This window comes from Colletotrichum graminicola, assembly GCF_000149035.1.
Source record: "Colletotrichum graminicola M1.001 genomic scaffold supercont1.4, whole genome shotgun sequence".
NCBI lineage: Eukaryota > Fungi > Ascomycota > Sordariomycetes > Glomerellales > Glomerellaceae > Colletotrichum > Colletotrichum graminicola.
Window position 1 is genome coordinate 1,292,768 of NW_007361008.1, and position 16,554 is coordinate 1,309,321.

The 16,554-nt window shown below is 53.8% G+C and overlaps 5 protein-coding genes and 1 non-coding gene across 6 annotated transcripts; 4 read left to right on the plus strand and 2 right to left on the minus strand.

Annotated features, from left to right (window-relative positions):
* Positions 1–2,587: 2,587 nt before the first annotated feature.
* Positions 2,588–4,054, plus strand: GLRG_01685 (uncharacterized protein; the record flags this gene model as incomplete). Its single annotated transcript, XM_008092370.1, has 4 exons — positions 2,588–2,966; positions 3,027–3,107; positions 3,158–3,331; positions 3,393–4,054. The coding sequence occupies 4 exons, from the start codon at positions 2,588–2,590 to the stop codon at positions 4,052–4,054; spliced, it is 1,296 nt and encodes a 431-aa protein (XP_008090561.1).
* Positions 4,055–4,694: 640 nt separating this feature from the next.
* Positions 4,695–5,108, minus strand: GLRG_01686 (VMA21-like domain-containing protein; the record flags this gene model as incomplete). The annotated part of the gene is made up of 2 exons (XM_008092371.1): positions 4,695–4,828; positions 4,904–5,108. 2 exons carry the CDS (start codon positions 5,106–5,108, stop codon positions 4,695–4,697), a joined length of 339 nt encoding a protein of 112 aa, XP_008090562.1.
* Positions 5,109–5,842: 734 nt separating this feature from the next.
* Positions 5,843–8,956, plus strand: GLRG_01687 (SNF2 family domain-containing protein; the record flags this gene model as incomplete). Its single annotated transcript, XM_008092372.1, has 1 exon — positions 5,843–8,956. One exon carries the CDS (start codon positions 5,843–5,845, stop codon positions 8,954–8,956), a length of 3,114 nt encoding a protein of 1,037 aa, XP_008090563.1.
* Positions 8,957–9,632: 676 nt separating this feature from the next.
* Positions 9,633–11,789, minus strand: GLRG_01688 (uncharacterized protein; the record flags this gene model as incomplete). Its single annotated transcript, XM_008092373.1, has 2 exons — positions 9,633–11,220; positions 11,329–11,789. The coding sequence occupies 2 exons, from the start codon at positions 11,787–11,789 to the stop codon at positions 9,633–9,635; spliced, it is 2,049 nt and encodes a 682-aa protein (XP_008090564.1).
* Positions 11,790–13,218: 1,429 nt separating this feature from the next.
* On the plus strand, positions 13,219–13,852 carry GLRG_01689 (uncharacterized protein; the record flags this gene model as incomplete). The annotated part of the gene is made up of 2 exons (XM_008092374.1): positions 13,219–13,357; positions 13,575–13,852. 2 exons carry the CDS (start codon positions 13,219–13,221, stop codon positions 13,850–13,852), a joined length of 417 nt encoding a protein of 138 aa, XP_008090565.1.
* A 787-nt stretch (positions 13,853–14,639) lies between these two features.
* Positions 14,640–14,720, plus strand: GLRG_13054. Its single transcript has one exon. It is a non-coding gene; the product is annotated as a tRNA-Ser (tRNA).
* Positions 14,721–16,554: the final 1,834 nt, after the last annotated feature.

A 16,554-nucleotide genomic window follows, 5' to 3' on the forward strand; every position in this document is an offset into this window, starting at 1 on the left:
TGAAGCCGCTTCGGTCGTCAACAGATGACCCCTGTCCCTTGAGATTGGCGTCTGTTTCGTCATTTTACTTTTTTCAATCCTTATTCTTGGGATTTGCCGAACCAGCACGGCCTTGGACACTATTGACGCCGTTCCAATCTCGGAGGCGCCCCATCATATATACCTGAGGGCAACTTGGCCAACTTCACTCCGCCGCAACACCCGGCAACCCGGTCATCGACCTACGATAGCAAAAACAGCAAGCAATATTGGAGGGAAAACTCTGGTGCGCACAGAGGTAGGAATCTCTTTCAGCCCCATCCACTATCTGCAGGCTGCCCGGTTTGCGGCGTCGCCTGGACCTGTGCCACGGTGCATAGCGTTGGAACCGACGTGGGATGAAAAGGTCAGAGACATGGGCTTGTTGACTGTTCGCTGGACTGCATACTGCAGCCGCGGCAGCAGAAAGGTGAATGAATGTACGGATAAGTTGGCTGACACCAAGAAAGCCAGAATACTGCCAAGCGCATCCACCCATCATCCGATCCACATTGTTCCATTCCACCCCAGACACAACTCAGACGCATCTGGCCAAGGACTGAAAGGGAAGGACCGACAGGAAAATACACGCTCACTACCGACCAGGCTAGCAAGTAGGTAAAGGGAGGAGCCAAACTCGTACCCTCGAACTACAAGCCCATCGACTACTAAACTTACCACGCGAAGGCGCTCTGAAACACGCGACGACTACTGCTGCTTGACGTCAGCATATCGAATCACTATCGATCAATACCAATCAGGGGCGGCTTTCCTTTCGACCCGTTTTGCCCATTGGATTTGGCCATTCGGACATCATAGCATTTTCCATTGCGCTGCACCGCTATTGGCATTGGCATTGCTTCAGGCGAGAAAGGATCGACTGACTGACTCTATTCTGCTGGGGTCCCATCACCCACCACCTACGGTACTTACCCCCTCTCTTAATCCACCCCTCCGCCTGCAAACGCGACGTCGCATGCATTCGACCACTGATTAACGGCAACGTCAAACAGATTACCCAGTTTACTCGCACACTGTTACGAAAGCTCTGGACAAAGCTGCCACCCGTATCGGCGGGTTGTTAAGAAAGTGTGGGTAGCAAATAGGCATCATTATAGCGGATGCGCATCTCGGTCACTGGAACACACGACTTTTCGGATACCCTGCTTACATTGCAACTGCCGTTACGAGTAGAAAGAAACAAAGAAGGGACAACAATACTACCTTTTGACAATTGCTGCACCGACATCGACAATCAGTCAGTGCTGAACTGAAGTGGACTGGAAAGGACGAAAAGGACCGTCAGAAGACGAGACGGCCAACTACCTACCTAAACAACACCGGACGGATAAAAAGCCGATAAATCATATCGCCAATACGGATAGCGCACGCATCGACCCGCTTACACCCCCCTCCCCCAACACTCCCCAGGCGACCCCAACCCCCAAGAGACCACACTTTCCCTACCCTTCCACTCTACGTACCGGATCCGACTCTAGTGCTCGACCCAATTGAAAAAGAAAAAAGACAAAAAAAAAAAAAAGGAAGGAAGTACTCCGTAGACGAGACGCTTAACTCTTTGTGGCCGCTACTTCCCCCTGCAACGCCCCAAGGCAGCTCGTCCTAGCGCACCTTCCAGCAAACATCCTGGCGTCGCTCGCCCGAAGTCGCCCCCATCCGGCATCAGAATCCAGCTCACAGACTCCCTCCTGTCTCCATCTCCTTGTGTTGCAGCTTGCAGCAAATCTCTGGGTCAAAAATCAGCCAGAAAGGCAAGGAAAGGGGGGAATCATAGGTACGTATTGGATTGTCCGTGAGCACTACCTGCACCTCCACCTGCACCTGCACTTGCACCTTAGCGTACATCCGCGCCTTGCACCGTCGTTGTCACTGTGGTATTTTCGGGGTTGCTAGGTAGTCGAAGCTGCTGTTGTTACTCGGCCGTTCCTTCCTGCTTGACACAGCGAATAACACACCAGCCATACAAACAGCTTCATCCGGGTCTTTTGCCAACTCACATCCCCCCAGCCACATTCGAGACACTCACTTCCCTGCTTTTCCGCCTCCTTGCGACATCGTCTCCAAAGAAGGGGGGGGGGAAACTATACTCCAAGCTTTTCCATCTCTCGGTCATTCTCCCTTCCTCCGAGACTTCACAACACAATCACCCATCACCAAACAAGTGGCTCATTGGGAACGGCCCGGCATACGGCTTACACTATTCTTTGCTAGGTACTGCATCCACTTTCAATCCCAGCAGTCGGTGGAAACATACACACGCCTCAATCAGACACACCCTTCCACCATTCTGAATCTGCCCCATCCCACGGTCCACTCTACACCCCATCATCGCACGCTGCCCCCCTGGAAAACACGACCTTGGCCGCTTCTCTAGCCACTGACTTTGAGCCGCCCGCCCACTTCGTCCCCTTGCTGATCCGCGATAAGGCACGCAATTGCGTATCCATTCATCGACGACCTTGCACGCCGATACTACGCCCGCACCCATTGCGTCCACCGCTTTGCAAGACAGATTGATTAAAGTAGCACCCTCCCCCAGTCGCCCGCCATGGCAGAGCATCATCCACTTCCCGCGCTGCCTCCCCAGCACCAGCAGCCAAACCAACAATTTTACCACGACCAAGCCGCCGACTCGTACGACGAGTCAGCACATATTCCCTCCTACCAACACTACCAGTACGACCAGCCGCCGCCGCCGCTTGCAGGACCACCGACTCGCGCTCAACCTCGAACCCAAAGCCCGGCACAGAAGCAACCGCAGTCTCCCCATAGACGACCCAGAACATTCAGTTTCCAGTCAAACAAGTCTCACAAGAGCTCGGGGAGTCATAACAAGATTGACTTACACGAGAGTCATCAAGAGAAGGAAGCAAAGAGATTACACAGCAAAGCTGATCCCACCGTCGCCATGAGCGAGGCCGAACCTTGTAAGTCTCTGCTGTTTACAAAAGCCCTCAAAGTACAAGTCTGACTGACGACTGCTACAGCCGCCGTTCAGGCAATGACGAAAACCTCCCTGGCGCCGTTGCGTGCCATCCAGCACAAGGACACAACCGGCAACCCCATCAGTAAGTCTAATCTGAATATTCAAAACGGCACGCCTAACGTTTGACACTAGCCGAGCCCGACCGATCCAACCCGACTCGTAGTCGATGGGAGCGACCTCTGGATACTATCCGTAGTTTCGAAGCTGCCATTGACGGAGGCTACCGCGACCGTGACCGCCGCCAATCATACCGCTCAGACGCCGAGTCTGTTGCGACATGGAACCGGCGGAGCAGTTACTATGCTAGTATGTAGAAAATTCATATTGGCAATGTGGGCGACGCAGCCCGGCTAACCTAGAGATACAGCCAGCGGACCACGACATCCCCATGACAGCTATTATGGCGGGCGCCCCGGTTCCTTCAGGCCCGAGAGCGGCCAATTCGAGGTTGCATCCAACCGCCAGAGCTATTATGACCCGTACCACAACGGCGGCGGTGGTGGCGGAGGATACCACAATGGCAACGTTCCCTACCGTCAGAGAGTACCCAGGACACAGGCCGACCCGCACATGAATGGCTTTGGTCGTGGCGACCAGAACATCTATCCTCTCCCTAACAAGGACCGCTCGTACGAAACTGTCACGTCGGCAGCCGGAAGCGGAACCTCGGCAGAGCATGCCGGCTATCATACCGACCCGACTAGTAGCGACAACAGTTCCATCGAGCGAGCCCCAGCCCCCAAGCCTCAGCCCGTCAACGACTACGGTATCGATTTCGCCCAGGGGCAATCTTATCAACCACCTTCCTTCAATCACGAGAATGGTACACCGAACGGTCTGCAGAGCGACAAAGGCCACGCTCATTCCTCTGTGAAACAAGGCCCTCAGATTTCCGACAAGGGCGCCAATGTGCTGCGGAGACCGGTCGCGGCTCCACCTCAGCAAAAACAGCAGCAGCCGCAGCAACGACCAGAAGCGCCGGTCAAGCGGAAAAGCTGGTTTTCCCGCAGATTCAGCAAGGCATCCTGAGGAACGAGATGCACGAGACATGACCTGGTTTTCGTCTTTACTTTGTCGATACCCCAATTTTCTACATTCTGGACGCGATACGGTACTTTAGGCGAGGATCATCATATAGGGGGGCCTTCTACGTGTCAGTCTGGAGACACCGGGCATTTTTCTCCATCCGATAGGAAGGGGCCTCCACTGAGGAAGGGACAGGTGATTGAAATTGCTTCTCAAGCATGATCATTTTTTTGCTTGATTCTAAGACAGCGGTATAATGGCGTTGGATCAAAGTACATGCACACGATTCGTATGACGAAGGTATGGGTGGCCATGGTTGATGGTCGGGTTATGAACGGGCTTTTATTTTGGGTTCATTTATGATGGCCTCCCGCTGCGGAGCTCTAGACATACGGCAATCTTAATTATGACTTTTTCACGGTTCCGCAATGGTTCTCAAAACGAAGGCTGGAAAGAGCCCATAAACCCCTTGGAGATGGTACTTCGACTTGAGCAACATGGCATGTTACTTTACTCAGATTCCAGCGCATGTCACCCATGAGGGGTGATGATGACATGCCACATTTTTGATGACACTCGTTTCATTCCATACCGTTACCTCAGACAACCAAAGACGTTTCGTCGTAAGTATGATGCTCATGATTCAGCGGTCCTTCTTCGCTTCCTTCTTAGCTTCCAATTGATCGCTCTGGTCCTCCTTCATGGCAACAACGATGTAGCCGATCAGGACCACATTGGCCATAACCGCGGCCAGGGCTCCTGCAAAAGTTGAGTTGCCTGGCACGATCGTTAGTCATAGCTAGGCCGGGTCTCTTGGGCCAGAGAAAAGCTCGGCGTATCTATGTAACCCACCTCTGAATAGGAAGTCGACCGTAGCAAAGTACGTGCCGATAGGTAGGACGATCATGGCAAAGGTAAATCCGAGGAGTTTCATGATGACCTCCATCGGCACGGCGGGAGTGATGTTGGACTTGTCGCCAGCGGCAGGGCTGGAGCCGACCACATCGTCCTTCTCGAGAATCGTCTTCTCCGAGGCAACAATTCGTCGCGTCGCCATTGTACTTCCACTGGAACCTGATATGGAATGTATGTGAAGAGTGCCGGATGTGACAACTGGGCTGGACAACGACATGCGATGAGTGAGCACAAGTCCTACAATGCCAGAGAATGACGTGAAGCCCGTACAGAATTCTGAATCACCGGTGAACCGGGCTCGTCGGCAAGGTAAGGCTGCAGGAGACTGGTTATTGATAGATGTTGAGGTTGTGATTTGACGGTCCCGCTCACTGAGCATGGCCTACGAACCAGTCAAAAGTGAGACGCCAGTCGAAAGACAGCGTTTACAGTTCAAACCAGCGAAGCCCCGCACAGTGCCCTTAATTGATGACGCCAACCACGTGCGAACGCGCTTCGGGCTTCTGTCCAAGCGCGTCTTCTCGTTTCCCCGTGTCAACGGACTGGGGTGGTGAAAGACGATCTGCCCCAGAAAAATCGCACTCTAGGGACGCTGCCGCCCGTTCAAAATCTCGACCGCTCCTGCTTAGAAGGTCTTTCCACAGTTGGATGGCCGTACTTACCCAACATCTATCTGCTCTTTCTCTGCGATCTCTTCCAATTTAGCCTTCATGAATTCAAACGAACGACAGATCTTCTTATACAACCGAAACCTCGAGATTTATTTCTTTGCTGGACAACGGCCCCACCCCCCACCATTGTCACTCGACCATTGTTCGCCTCTTCACGTCACTTGGTGATCGCTCTCTTTCAACCACTGCAAAACCCACACGAGCCATGGTTATCAACTTGAGCCTGAGCTCTTCGCCTCCAGTGGGCAGCTCGGCTATAGGCACGTCGCCTATCAGAGGCACCCGTCGCAGTGACGATACCGACGAGCTCGCCGACGAGACGATTCCTTGCTCGCCGTTCCAGACACAAGCCACGCAGATAGTCAACCGGACCTCACTTGCGTCCCCGTCAAAGCCGCATTCCGATCTGTCCTCCTCCCCTTCTTCGCGCTCGGTTATCGAGGTCCCCGCTTCGTCGCCTTTTCAGCCGGACAAGACGTCTACCATCTCGAGCTACTTCTCGCGTCTCGTGCCCCCGGGCTCGCGTTTCCAGCCGCCCCCAAAGTCACAGCCGACCCCGAGGTCGCTGAAAAGACCCTCGGAGGAACCCATTATTGTGGACTCTTCAGACGACGAGAACAACCGCAGTTCTCGTGAGAACATCGCCCGGACTTCGTTCAAGAGACATGTCACCAACTTCGAATACATCCCTGTGGACAAGCTGCAGAAGAAAATTGAACAAGTCTCCCAGGCTCTCGGCAGTACAATGCCGGTTCAATTCTGCAAGGAGGCACTGACCGCATGCCACAATAACGTTGAGGATGCAATCAACTACTTGTTGGAGGCTCGTCATCTGAAGCCCAAGGCCAACCCCCTACTGAGTTGTAAGAAACCAGCCATCACCGTGGGAAATGAAAGACCAGTGAGCCTGGAGCGAAAAATCAGTCGATATGACGAGCCTAGTAAACCGAAACTGCTTGGCCGCCATACCCCAAGCCTGCCAACCCCTTCACGAAGTACCACGCCCTCGCCATCCAAGCCAAAGCGCCGGCGCTTGATACAAGGTCGTCGCCCCGACCGATCTCCTATCGCATCGCAACACATCCAGGAAATTGAACCGACGTTGGACGAGCTCGCGGACGAGAGGTTGGACGAGCCAATCGTCATCCCAGATGACAATGAAGACGAGGACTTTGATAACGAGGATGAAGTGAACGAGGCGGTGAAAGAGAGTTTGCATGACAAGGCTCTTCAGGCTATCAACAGCAGCTCCATCGAGGATCTGTCAGCCATGACAAATATCAAACTGGACGAGCTCAGAGTCATTGAGACTAAGAGACCCTTCGACACCATCGACGAGGTTCAGGCCGTGACTGTCCTCAAGAAATCAGGCGCGCGCGGCCGGAAGCCCAGGGTCGCGATCGGAGAGACACTAGTTGACGCGATCATGGAGTTTACTCGCAGCGTCAACGCCATTGACGAGGTTGTAGCCGATTGCGAGAAGAAGGCGAACAAGGTCAAGCAAGAGATCAGCCTCTGGGATCTCGACGTCAAGGGGCAGAAACGGAGCTCCCAGAGTTCCCAGGCCAAGAATGATATGCCCCTGACGCCGACAAGCTTCCAGGGCCAGAAGCTTTCGGAGCCCCCGATTCCATGCCAACCGAAAATGATGGAGGGCCACTGCACTATGCGTCCCTTTCAGGTGTTTGGTCTGAACTGGATGTCCCTTCTATACAACAGTGGTTACGGATGCATTCTGGCCGATGAAATGGGTCTGGGCAAAACTTGTCAGGTCATCTCTTTGATCTGTCATCTCGTGGAGAATTACGAAGAGACTGGACGGGGCGACCGACCCTGGCCCAATCTCGTCGTTGTGCCGCCATCAACCTTTTCCAACTGGATGGTTGAGTTCCAGCGCTTTGCCCCTGGTCTTTCGGTTCTTGCCTACCAAGGTCCCCAAGCCGAGCGCAGGGACATTGCATACGAAATGCTTGACAACCCCGGCGACTACCACGTTGTCTTGACGACGTACACGCAAGTTGGTTCCGAGGATGATCTGGAGGCTCTCCGAGAGCTTCAGCCCGCTGCTGCAATCTTTGACGAAGGTCACAAAATGAAGAACCCCAAAACGAAGATCTACAAAGACCTCATCAGAATCAAAGCTCGTTGGAGGATGCTACTCACCGGCACTCCTGTCCAGAACAACTTGATGGAGATGCTCTCTCTTTTGAATTTTATCGACCCGAAGCAGTTCAGTGGCCGGATGGATCAACTCCAGTACATGTTCAGTCAAAAGGTTACTATTCGTGACGTCAACAACGGTGCCTTCCTATACGGAGAACGTGTCAGCCGAGCCAGGACCATTCTTGAGCCTTTTATCTTGCAACGCCGCAAGCAGCAGGTGCTGTCCGACATGCCATCCAAGACCTGCAACGTGGCATATTGCGACCTGGCGCCGGTGCAGAAAGAGCTGTACGAGGAGTACGAGCGTCTCTTCAAGGCCGGTCCGGCCAAGAAGACAAATACCGGACGCCAGAGCGACCAGAACAACAGCTGGATGCAACTTCGAAAGGCTGCCATTCACCCCCAACTCTTCCGGCGATATTTTGACAACAAGAAGGTTGAACAGATGGCCAAGATACTGATGAGAGATGTGCCTCAATCGGAGCTGCAACAGCCGCGGCTCGACCACTTGATTGGGGAGCTGAAGAATTCATCTGACTTTGAATTACACCTCTGGTGTCGCGACTATGCCTGCATCAGGCACCTTGATGTACCTGAAGGTTCTTGGATGGATAGCGGCAAAGTCACTAAGCTGCTCCAACTCATTCATCAATACCGTGACAACGGCGATCGCGTTTTGGTTTTCAGCAAATTTGCAAAGGTCATCGAGATCCTTCGCGAGGTCCTCCATACCGATGGGATCAAACACTGTGTTCTGTACGGCCAAACTAGCGTTGGAGAGCGTCAGGACCTGATTGACGACTTCAACAAGGACATCGATATCACTGCTTTCCTGCTCACGACCGGTGCCGGCGGTACCGGCATCAACTTGACGTCAGCAAACAAGATCATCATCTTCGACCAGTCCGACAATCCGCAAGACGACATCCAAGCCGAGAACCGCGCTCATCGTCTGGGTCAGACCCGTGACGTCGAGGTCATCCGTCTTTTGACGGCTCACACCATCGAAGAGCTCATCTACAAGGCATGTCAGAAGAAAATTGAGCTCGCTGAAAAGGTCACCGGCGCAGTGGAAGACGTGGAAGACAAGAACGCAGAGGAAAACTTGGAGAAGGAGGTTCGGAAGATGATGGCGGATCAGATGACGCCCTCATGATAGTATGTTCATGAGGCTTTAGTTCCCACGCGGCTGCTTGTTTTAACATATTTGCATAGACGGGCGGCTAGGGGCAGTTTTTAGTGGTTATCACATTAACCAGCTACCTTTGTTAGGCGTTGTCCTGAGTTATATAGCACGACACTACCGCAGTAAGAAAGACATCACTCTTGTAATATCCACAGAAGAGAGAAGGCACGGCCGGAAGTGGTAGATTTTGTTGTTTTTGTAGTTCCAGACGGAAGAACTCCAGGAGATACACGGAGGGGAGGGAACCGTGGACAATATCACGGCCTTCGATCAGAGGGAGCCTCCCCGATTGTGGGGTTAGCATAGCGGTCTGGAACGGGGGGCAACGCAACTGGACGAAAGCATAGAAAAAGACCATTGGTCTACATAGACGAGAGCAAGTATCTTTCAGAGGCAGCCTCGACTGAATAAACTTTTACGATGGGCGTCTTGACATGTTTGACTCATTTTGGTGTGTTCGATATGAAGTTTCGTGACGGAGTGGGCGTCCTTACAAACCCATGTTTACGGTTCTTGCTCGGGGGGGGGGGGGGGGGGGGTTCGAGAAACAAAGGGAATGGGTTGAGGCATTACCAATGTAGGAACTCCTCTCGCGTGTAGTCTGCATGAACGAAATGGAGTTTGGTCCTGCTCCGCCCTTAATTACCTAGTATGCTGCCTTTGCCTCGTATTTTTCAATAAACTCCGCCGTGTCAACGGCCCCGTGGGCCCGGGCAACCTCGGCCGCAGTCCCCTTGGCTTTGAACATCGCCCTTGCCGTCGTCGACCTGATGGATTTGTCGATTCCCAGCTCCAGCAGCCACTTGGCGCAGGCCACCCGGTCCCTCCTCGCCGCGTAGTGCAGCGCGGTGAAGTCCCCCGACGCCATCTTGTGCAGATCCCGCCCACGTCCCAGGAGGAAGCTTGCGATGGGCACATGGCCGCCGCTGCAGGCCCAGAGGAAGGCGTCCGACCCCTGGGGCGTCGTGTACGACCAATCGGCCCCGTGCTCGATGAGAAGCAGAATCATCGGCAGCAAGCCGTACTGGGCGGCTTCCATGAGGGCCGTCGCGCTGTGGGCGCCCTTGCTGTCGACACGAGCACCCAACTCAAGCAGGAGGCGTAGCATGGAGAGGTCCTTCTGCAGCACCGCCGCATGAAGCGGCCTCCTCTTGTCCGCCACCTGGGCGTCCAAGTCGGCCTTGTGCCTAGCGAGAAGCCTCACCATCTCGGGCCAGCGCCTTGCCACCGCCAGGTGTAGGACGGTGGCCTTGTCTTTGCCCCTAGAATTGGGGTTGGCACCAGCCTCGAGGAGCTTGGCTGCGATGTCCAGGTTCTTGTTCCACCCAGCCTGCCACAAGGCCGTCGGCACCGCGCCGTCCTTAGACGTCTGCACTGCGTCGATGTTGGCTCCAAGCCTGATCAGGACATCGACGGCCTCAGGGTGGTTGTTCCTGACGGCGAGGTGAAGAGGCGTGGCGCCCTCGCAGTCCCCCACCAACGGGAGGTTGACCGACTTCGCCGCCTTGGCCACAATCTCAAGTTCCTCTGCATCCCCACTCATAGCAAGCTCATGGACGGGAGTACTGCCTGACTTGTTGGCCCCGATGATTGTCGGGTCGGCCCCTTGCTCTATCAATGCACGGATGACTTTGACGTCCACCTTGGACTTCTTGCCGTTCTTGTCCACGGGATGGCACGCCATGAATAGGGGTGTCTGGCCTTGCTTGTCCCGCACGTTTGGGTCAGCGCCTCTATCCAGCAAGTACTGAACGATGAGGTACGCGGACTTCTTCGCTGCCAAATGTAACGCCGTCGCCCCTTTGTCGTTTGTGATGGTCCAGCTGGCCCCGTTAGACAGCAGTGTTAGCGACGTCGGCGTTTGCCCCCGCTGCAGCGCTTGGTGCAGTGGGGTTTCTTGCCATACATTCTGGATGTTGACGTTGGCGCCGTAGGCAAGCAGACGATCCAGGATGGGCAGGAATCCCTCGCGGGCGGCGATGTGCACGGCTCTGTCTCCGCCATCTCCCAGGGCCACGTCGACCGAGACGCCCTGGGACAGGATGGGCTCGACGTCGACGAGCCGGCCGCTTCGAACAGCTGTGTAAAGATCCTCGGCAATGCGAGTTCCCGACTTCTTGATCTGCGTGTCCGACTTGCTCTTCTTGATTGCCTGAGGCGGCGGCTGCAGCTGGTCAACCGGAGGCTCCAATTTGGAGACTGGCGTCTGGCCGGTCTCAAGCATTGCGATCAACCTTTGTAGGTCGTTGCTCAAAGTATTGGTTTTGTGCCTGCGCCTCTGTCAGCTTCAGGGTCTGGTATCCCTTCCCGTGTCTCTCTTCGTCGTCCCGCGGCAGACTTACAGTTGGACTCCTGACATGACAATGGTGACCATGTCCCTCTGGTCCTTGACGTTCTGCACAGCGTCTTTGAAAAAGTCTTCCTTCCACAGGAACTTGGTCTTGTCCCACTTGCCCATGAGCGAGTTCTTCTTACTCTGTAACTTGGTGGCCTCCTCCTCTAACTCCTTGAGCGTCTCGCGGATGCCCTGCATGCTCTTTTCGAAACACCACAGCAGGGTGTGCCCAGGCGTCTTCTGCTGAGCGCCCGGGGGAGACATCGTCTTTCCACCGTGCTGCAATGCATCTGGCGTCCGCAGCAGCTGGTCTTTAAGACTGAAGCAAAGTGCCTTGGTCCATTCACACTCATCGATGATATCCCGTACCGTCTTGGGCGCGTTTTTATACTTAACACATAGCCCCTGGATCTGATGGACAACGGCGAAGAGATCGATCACACCCGTTACTGTCCCGATGAAATCCATATCAGATATCGCGGGCGCTCGTTGATTTCGGCTTTGAAGTCAATCTGGCCATAAGCGACGAGATGGCAGAGATGTGAGTAATATGCTAGGTAGCGGAGGGTTAGAATCCTCCTGTATGGCCCCCGCTGGTTGCCTGTATTGCAACCAATAACAACGGTGGTTGCGGCTGATGTGCATTGCTGCTATTCCTGTATAGGACCACAACAGGTTGCCTCCCAGGCCTGTCATCAGCGATGGTCCGGCTGGAAAATAATGATCGTGGAGATGTCACGCCCGACCACGACAGCATCGTGACATTTTGGGAGGGGCCCAAGGAAGAACTGGAGGACGTTGAGCTCCATGAGCATCCGCAGCCTCAGCGAGTCACTGGCTCTGAAGTGGATGTCGTCATCTTGTTGTCCGCAGCAGATACTGGGCCGCTGCATTACGGCTAGTGAGCTGGAGGGTTGAACAAATTGTTGTCATACAATTTGGAGCTGATAGGCAACATGCGATGAAAGCGACAAGAAACCTAGAGAGTCAAGCCGGGGTTCTGCCAGGAGGAAAGTGACAATGCGCCGAAGCCAAAGATGGCAGGGACAGGGGTATATGGTACTAGAAAGGTCCAGCTCTTGTCAGTCACCTACGATGCCTTTGGGATCTAGCACTGCATGGACCAAAGTTGCGAAGCTGGCAGTGCCAACGCAACGTTGAATGAAGTACAAAGTTCGGGAATCTTGTTGCGCAACCAAATCCAAAGAAGGACTGGCATGAAATGAACGGGGGGATGTCTCGGTACCACTGGACTGGCGCCGTGTAGATGTCGATGCGGGATGGTCTGCAGAGCTCTCACGAAATTGAGGTATGTAAACTGGGGGTTATCAGGGCAAGCTCTGATATCATTCGTCATCTAGTCCCTACGAGCCGTTGGGTAGAATACTCTTCAGCATGTGCTTGCACTTCCCCCCGTGCCTAGCCAGAAGAGACGGAGCCATGACCGTTGCGACCTGACACAAAGGCAAGTCCTCCCACGCCCAGGGAGGGGTCCCAAGACGCTAACCATATGCCACAATCATCTGTAAGCTTGCTTTCTTGTTCCGGCTGGCAGAACTAACTGATAAGTCCATGTACCTTGCACCCTCACTTATCTCGCCTTACCGTATGATGTGATGAGGGGCACATGGCTGGCTGCCAGGAACAGGTGTCTTATCTATATATGATACCACTGACGTATCTTGTTGACTTGTATGGCTTTTTCCCTCTCTCTTCTCTCTCTTGGTCTACATTGTCCAATCCAGTAAGGAATCATCTTAGATAAAGGCGCCGCTTCTGTTTTCCCGGGGAACGTTTTCTACTGACGAACCTCATTCCACACCACTGCCCGCGACTCACTCCACCAGCCCGCGATACCTAACGAACAACGTCCAACCCCCCACACACTCGAATCAAAATGACAGCCGAAGTCTCGCATGGGAGAGGCGGGGCAGGAAACATGGCCGCCGACGATACTCCGTACGTCGACGGCGAGGTCGTAAGGGCCGGCCCCGAGGGCTCTCACGGAACGGGCGCATTCAGCTCTGGTAGAGGAGGTGAGTCTCACGTTCTACTCCTAATAGCACGAGGACGCCGAGCGCAAACTCCCCATGATCCATCGCGCCAAGCCAAGCGGCATGGACGCACTCGCCCACAGAGCCGGGCTTTCATCTCCACTCACCCTCCACCAGTCCTTCAATATCCCTTACGGTCGCGGGCACGATACATCTTTGGTGAACAATTCAACTGACTACGACCTCTCGCTGGCATCAGGAGCCGGAAACATTGCCGACACCAACAGTGAGCCCGCCCCGCGTGCCGACAAGGACGTCGTCCCCGAGGAGGCCTACCGCCCTTCGACCGAGGGCCAGGATTACCATGTCGGCCGGGGCGGTGCAGGCAACGCCGTCGAGACAGAAAAGTTGGCCACGCACAAGGACATTGACCACGAGAAGAAGGCCGCTGCTCAGGCCCGCGCCGAGGGCTCGGCCGGCGTCAGTGTTGCTGACAAGCTCAAGGCCAAGGTCCTCGCACCCTTCCACAAGAAATAAACCGGTGAGTCGCCACAGCGAGCGGGTGGGTTTTGCCGGGAGAGCAGATGAGTCCGTGAGCGGTTCCGGTCTTCGGTTGCTAGTTGGTTGTGTTGGACGGCTCGGTAGTTTTGTTTATCAACATACCCTTCATGATATCCCCATTTCGTACAAGTAGCTCGAATGCACTGCTCGCTTCGGAGCTTTTATCCGAAGTTTCAAATAAGATTGGGCTATTGGCTCAGCAATTGCACCTGCAAGGCTTCGCCGAAATTAGTTTTCCGCTATCTCCCATGTGCATATGGCTAAGTAGTGAGATGCATCGCAGAGCCATTATGAACGATGAGGAAAGCTTGCGTACACTTGGGAATATTGGCCGAATGGATGGGGCCACTAGCTTCAACATATGACAGGATAGCTGTGCAGTCCGTACCCAAGCCGCACTCGCTTTCGGCGTGTTGGATGGGCCGTCATTGCTGCGAGAAGTTACCAGAAAAGCACTATGACGAGACCCAGAGCATTGCCCCAAACTATGGAGGTAAGTGTAGGTTTCTCCCGAGGCTTCCAGAAAAGTCCTCGCACACTCTTTGGACGATGGCCGAGCTGACACTTTTTGACTGCGCCACATTGGACACTAAAAGTTGTTCTCTAGCAGTGTTGGGGAGCGATTGCAGGGAACTGTCCAAACTATGATTCGACACCGTATCCGGCCTATGACGTGTCACATCTCACCATTCAGTTCTCCACCACGGACTGCATCAAGGCAGCCCTTCATATTTTTCATTATTGACCCTGACAAGTATCAGAAGGCGTTGTGGCGGAGTGGTTAACGCGGTAGACTCGAAATCTACTTCCTTCGGGAGCGTCTGTTCGAATCAGGCCAACGTCGACTCTTTGTCTTTTGCTGTTCATTGTTTTTCTTTCCTTTTCTTCTTTCGGTCCCTGGACGAAGCATTTGCAAATCGTTTCCCTTCGGCAGCGCGTGTTCAGACGATGCCCGTATCGGCATGCTGCGTTTATTTTACTCTTTTAGGTACAAGTTTGTTATCATCCTGTCTTTCCGGAATTCCTTGTGATGCATGATTGTCAGGGTTATGCAATGTCTGCATAAATATATACTGGTCCTCTGTGATGAGGGATCGTGCATACCCGCGGAAGATCAAAGTCACGTTATCGCCGATTACGTGACTCCCCTGGCCATACCCACGGCCTCCTGCCCGCCCCAAGAAGGCCAAGCACCCACGTTTGCTAGATGCTCTCAAAATCGGGCAATATAATATCAAGCAGCAGCATCCTCCAAGTAGGTATTGTCAACCAATTTCTCTCGGACTCGTTGTAGCATCCAAGAGGGTCCGGAGGTTAACACGCATTTCCATGACACCCACACCACGGTTCCCATTAGCTAGCGCTCACCCGCTACAGCTTCTTTCTCTTCTACATATCCACTGTATCAAGTATTCATCACCAAGCCTAGGAGTATGTCCCTATGATCCAGACAGATTCACTTCTCAGCAGCAAATTTGGGCCTCATGTTGGCTTCGACATGAGCATAAGGCCCTCCCTTCGTCCGGTGGGCCGTGATACTATACTGTTGCAAAGAACGTGTTTCTTCATGTATGTATGTATCTCTGTCTCTCTCTCTCTCTCTTATTTATTCATTTATACATTGCCGTTCCATGGTCGTCCCACCACTCTGGCATTTCTCTGAATACTGTTGTTATTACAGTCTGGAAAGCGGTGTGGCCATGGCCCTCGGGCCTGCTGTTAACGCACGCGCTCTCGAATGGACTTCATGATGTCGTGGGTGCAACAAATCGAGCAACGCAGGAACAGTTTACGATGCCTGCGACATTCTTGCATTTTGGTCACCGGCTGTACACCTGCGCAATGCACTGACTTTTCCATACGAGAGCCTAGGAAGACATGACTCCTGCGTCTCTTTGCGAATTGCATGGGTTCAGCGCAGAAAGACTAGTTGGTCTACATGAGACATTGAGCGAAGTGATGTTTATGTATACCACCTTGATCTACCCCGCCTTTTGCGCCAGTTCGTGTCAAATGTGGCCTGGTATTCACATGACGATGATCGCCACTCAGCCTCTAACTGGTGTTGAGAGTTGGGGGGCATGCTGGTGCACAGAGAACCGCAGATCGCTCGAGCACCTGCAGAATGCCCACCCCCGCAAGCCCAAGCTCGGTTCGGATCGCCCAGAAACCTTTGCCGCAGTGTTGCGACCGGAGCTGGACGGCAATGCGCGCAGTGGTCTGCATACCAAAACATTGTTGCCAAGTCTCGCCTCCCGAGAAATGCATTGAATTGGCGTCGTTGCCGGATAACGGAAGCTGTGTGCAGATTGCGGACTTGCGGCTGGGGCTCGAGGTCAACTCTTCCCAAGACGGCATCGGCTGACCTGCCAAGCAAAGTAAAAATCGGGAGGGACAACTGAACAAAACAGTTGCTGGAATTTCAGCACTGCAAGGTTTGCGGCAGGGGTGCTCCGGCGATGATCGGAGTTCTCCCAAGACGTTGATGAGTTTAGTCGGCTAATTCGTGGTAGCATGGAAGAGCTTGAGAGGGTTGACAAGGACGCTATGGGTACCGGAGAGACGGTTGAAAAATTGACCAATGCGAAGCGAATCCATTCAGTCTCTTGCGGTGTAGGTGCTGCCATTGGCGATGAGGGGCGACGGCGTTGAGATGGATGGACAATTTTGTGTGCAAG